Source organism: Vollenhovia emeryi, unplaced genomic scaffold (assembly GCF_000949405.1).
Source record: "Vollenhovia emeryi isolate VEMERY1.0 unplaced genomic scaffold, V.emery_V1.0 DF939670.1, whole genome shotgun sequence".
NCBI classification, from domain to species: domain Eukaryota; kingdom Metazoa; phylum Arthropoda; class Insecta; order Hymenoptera; family Formicidae; genus Vollenhovia; species Vollenhovia emeryi.
The window spans coordinates 21,977-25,291 of NW_011966696.1; the positions used below are offsets into that span (position 1 = coordinate 21,977).

Genomic DNA, 3,315 nt, shown 5'->3' on the forward strand with positions numbered 1-3,315 from the left:
GCAGCGCGCCGTGCTAAAGACACGAGCAACTTCACGTGGAAAGTTGCAAACCCATGTGAAATCGTATACATGTACTGTAAGGTACATGCTTAGATAGGAGGAAAGATATAAAATTTAGAGTCCATCATTTTTCTCGAAAACTATTACTTGTACAGTAAAAATTAATAGAACATAAAATGTATATTTTAAAGTGATCAACAACTTTTGTTCAAAACATTTTTCAAAATTTTTAATATTTGTGTCTGAAAATTACATAGACTGTCAAGACTTTAACAATTTATAACTCTGTTATTAGTGCCGAGCGACAATTTTAACTTGCGGATTCTTGTTTTACAGGCAAAAATACACGATCCTGTAAATTTTCATCAAAATCGGTGAGGAGGCCCCTCTCCTTCAGTATTACCGCGACTTTTTATGTGAAGCGAGATCCACTCCACACCTCGGACATAGTTTGGGTTAAGTTATATCTTAACAAAGTGGAGCCCCCTCCGCAGGAGGAGGGGCGGAACATACTGTCTCCACGCATGTACTTCCACCGTTGAACTGTTCCACATGGGTTTGCGACTTTCCACGTGAAGCGAGATCCACACCTCGGACATAGTTTGGGTAGGGTTATATTTTAACGAGGTGGAGCCCCCCCGTAGGGGGAGCGGAACATACTGTTCCGTCCATGCATGTACTTCCATGACTTACGGCAAATGGAGATGGGAGGAGAGATATAAGATTTAGAGTTTATGACTTTTTTCGAAAACTATTACTCTCACAGTAAAAGTGAATAGAACATAAAATGTATATTTCAAAGAGGTCTACAACTTTTGTTTAAAACATTTTTCAAAATTTTTAATATTTGTGTCTGAAAATTACATATAATTGGTCGACAATGTTTTTTTAATAACTTTTTAATAAGCAACGAGCGACGGCTAAAACCTTCTGAGGGTTATTCAGGAGGGTAACCTTGACAACATATGTCAAGGTCAAGGTCATCGGAGCTGACTCCCCTATAGTCAATGTTTACCAATATTTACAATGGCATACATTTATTATACATGTCTTACAAATGAAATGAAATTATAAAATATTTACAATGGTATACATTTATTATAATCGATGTGGATAAAATATATCTATGTTGATTACAAATAAAATAAATTTATAAAATGAATTTATAAAATATTTTCAATGGTATTTTATAATGTCCCCATGACAGCGTTTCTGTAGAATCGGGCACAACGTATCGCTTGTCATCGTACAGACTGAGAGCGATTTTCGTTTCGTCTACAGTGTACACCTCATGCAGCTTCGGTCTTATACAAGTCTGTTGGCGGGTCATTTCTATCTCATCGTTGAGACACCGCGTGTAATCGTCGAACGTTATCGTTCGCGCTACCATGTTACTCTTTACGCCCTTAGCCTTCTCTCTCTCTCTCTCTGTATCTTTCTTACCGTCTACCCTCAACACGTATATCTTCGCTCTGAGTCCGACGAATTCTGTCATTACCGCACCATTATTCTCATCCTTCATTAAACCTGGCACTTTTTTATTAACATGTGGAATATCGTACGCGTTATCTGCAGGATAATCGCTTGTGTCAAATCTATGAATATCACGTTTCATCGTCTCGTACACGTCCTCGCACTGGATGTGATATATAAGGCTATCCGTGTCGGTGTACATAATTTTACATCTGTTGCGATATAAAGGTAACATGTACTCGTGATGAAATTCGTACAAACAGATTTTAGATATGTCGAGAATGCACATACCTACGTAGATCGGCTTGTCGAATTTCACCTCGAGTTTGCGCAATTCAACGGCTATCAGATTTTCCGAAAAGATACTTCGGCTATGGAAATTTGGTTTTGCGATCATTGCCTCCGCGCCGTATCGTCCTTCCCATTTAGTTATTAATTTTACATCGACGCGTTTTCGATACATTTTCCATAGTTTTGCCGAATACCGCGTTGTTCATCAATTTATACAAATTTTTCTCAAAATCGTTCTTGGCGAGCGTTCTAAATTGCGTATTTAGTTCAATATAATCGCGGAGCCACGCGGATTGCGCGAATTGTAGTACGCGATGTATATTTGTGACCCGAAGATCTTGACGCGTGCATTGCTGCAGGTTACGAGAGTGAATGACGTAACGCTTCTTGCCATATAGAGTCGCCAGAAATTTTGCATGCCGCTTGCCGAGCGGCTTATCGCGCGTCGGACAGAACGGTAGGTCAGTGTGCTCGTCGTGTATACTTTGCGGGTACTCGAGATCGATCTCGAGAATGTAACCCGTGGGCGAGTCCGAGGCGATCGCGCTAAAGTCAAAATCTGCAACATCGTCAACCCATCGAAATTCGGCGTATGGCAACGGTTGACACATTGCCCATCCGTATAGATTATTTACGTCAAAGTACATCAAGTATGAGGAAGATTTCGATGGATCATACGAGTGCATATACTTGTTGTTAGCCTGCGCATATCTACCGGAGCATTGACTCAGGCCGCCACGTATACCGCGCTCGATAAACATGACCATATATCGATGACCACGGACATTGGTCCGTGAGGAGTTTGAAATTTATACGCGTATGTTTAAGCATGGCGTCCCACGTGAATCCTGGTAATGTGTAATAATACGCGGGATCGAGACCATAACTCTCGATACACTTGTCTCGGAAATTTTCAAAAATGTCAGCCAACAACATGACATCTGTTTTCAAATACAGGTCGCTGTACTCGTCCAAGGATTGAATGGCAAACCGCCGCCAGACGTTCGCAGCGTGTGCGTAATCGTTTTCGGATACAGTGTCACCGGTCAAGGAACTGTAAAATGATTCGCGCGGTGGTAAACACGTGTCCTCCAACTTTTCGACGCAATCAAGGTACTCGTATGGAAAGACACCTTTCCGCGTCAATAAGTTGAAATCTTCCATCGATAACTTTGAAAAATTTGAACGAATAATTTTCAAATTATCCATGCTGAGAAGAGACGTTCGTTTGTCGAGACTGGCAGTTAAAAATTTGTGATGATGAATCGATGAATCGCAATTTCATACAATTTCGCGAATATGATTTTTCAGCGAAGTTTGGTGAAGGAAATGTATTTTTCCTTCGTTATTGGAAGCCATTCTACATGTCCTTCGTACGTTGTAGTTATTTCTTTGATAATGAAATGCGAATCGTAACCAGATAAATTGTGGAAGACCACAGGAATACAATATGAATCTTTCTAATTTAAACTACAATTCGAATGCGCGGGACCTCCGGATCTTCCGGTCAAATGGCAATGATCGCGTACTCCAGGGGTGGGCAAAATGCTG

General features: G+C 40.6%; 1 protein-coding gene across 1 annotated transcript; it reads right to left on the minus strand.

Annotated features, from left to right (window-relative positions):
* Positions 1 to 1,174: 1,174 nt before the first annotated feature.
* Positions 1,175 to 1,936, minus strand: LOC105556982 (the record flags this gene model as incomplete). The annotated part of the gene is made up of 1 exon (XM_012004097.1): positions 1,175 to 1,936. A coding segment is annotated over exon 1 (762 nt), but the record flags the coding sequence as incomplete, so codon positions are not given.
* Positions 1,937 to 3,315: the final 1,379 nt, after the last annotated feature.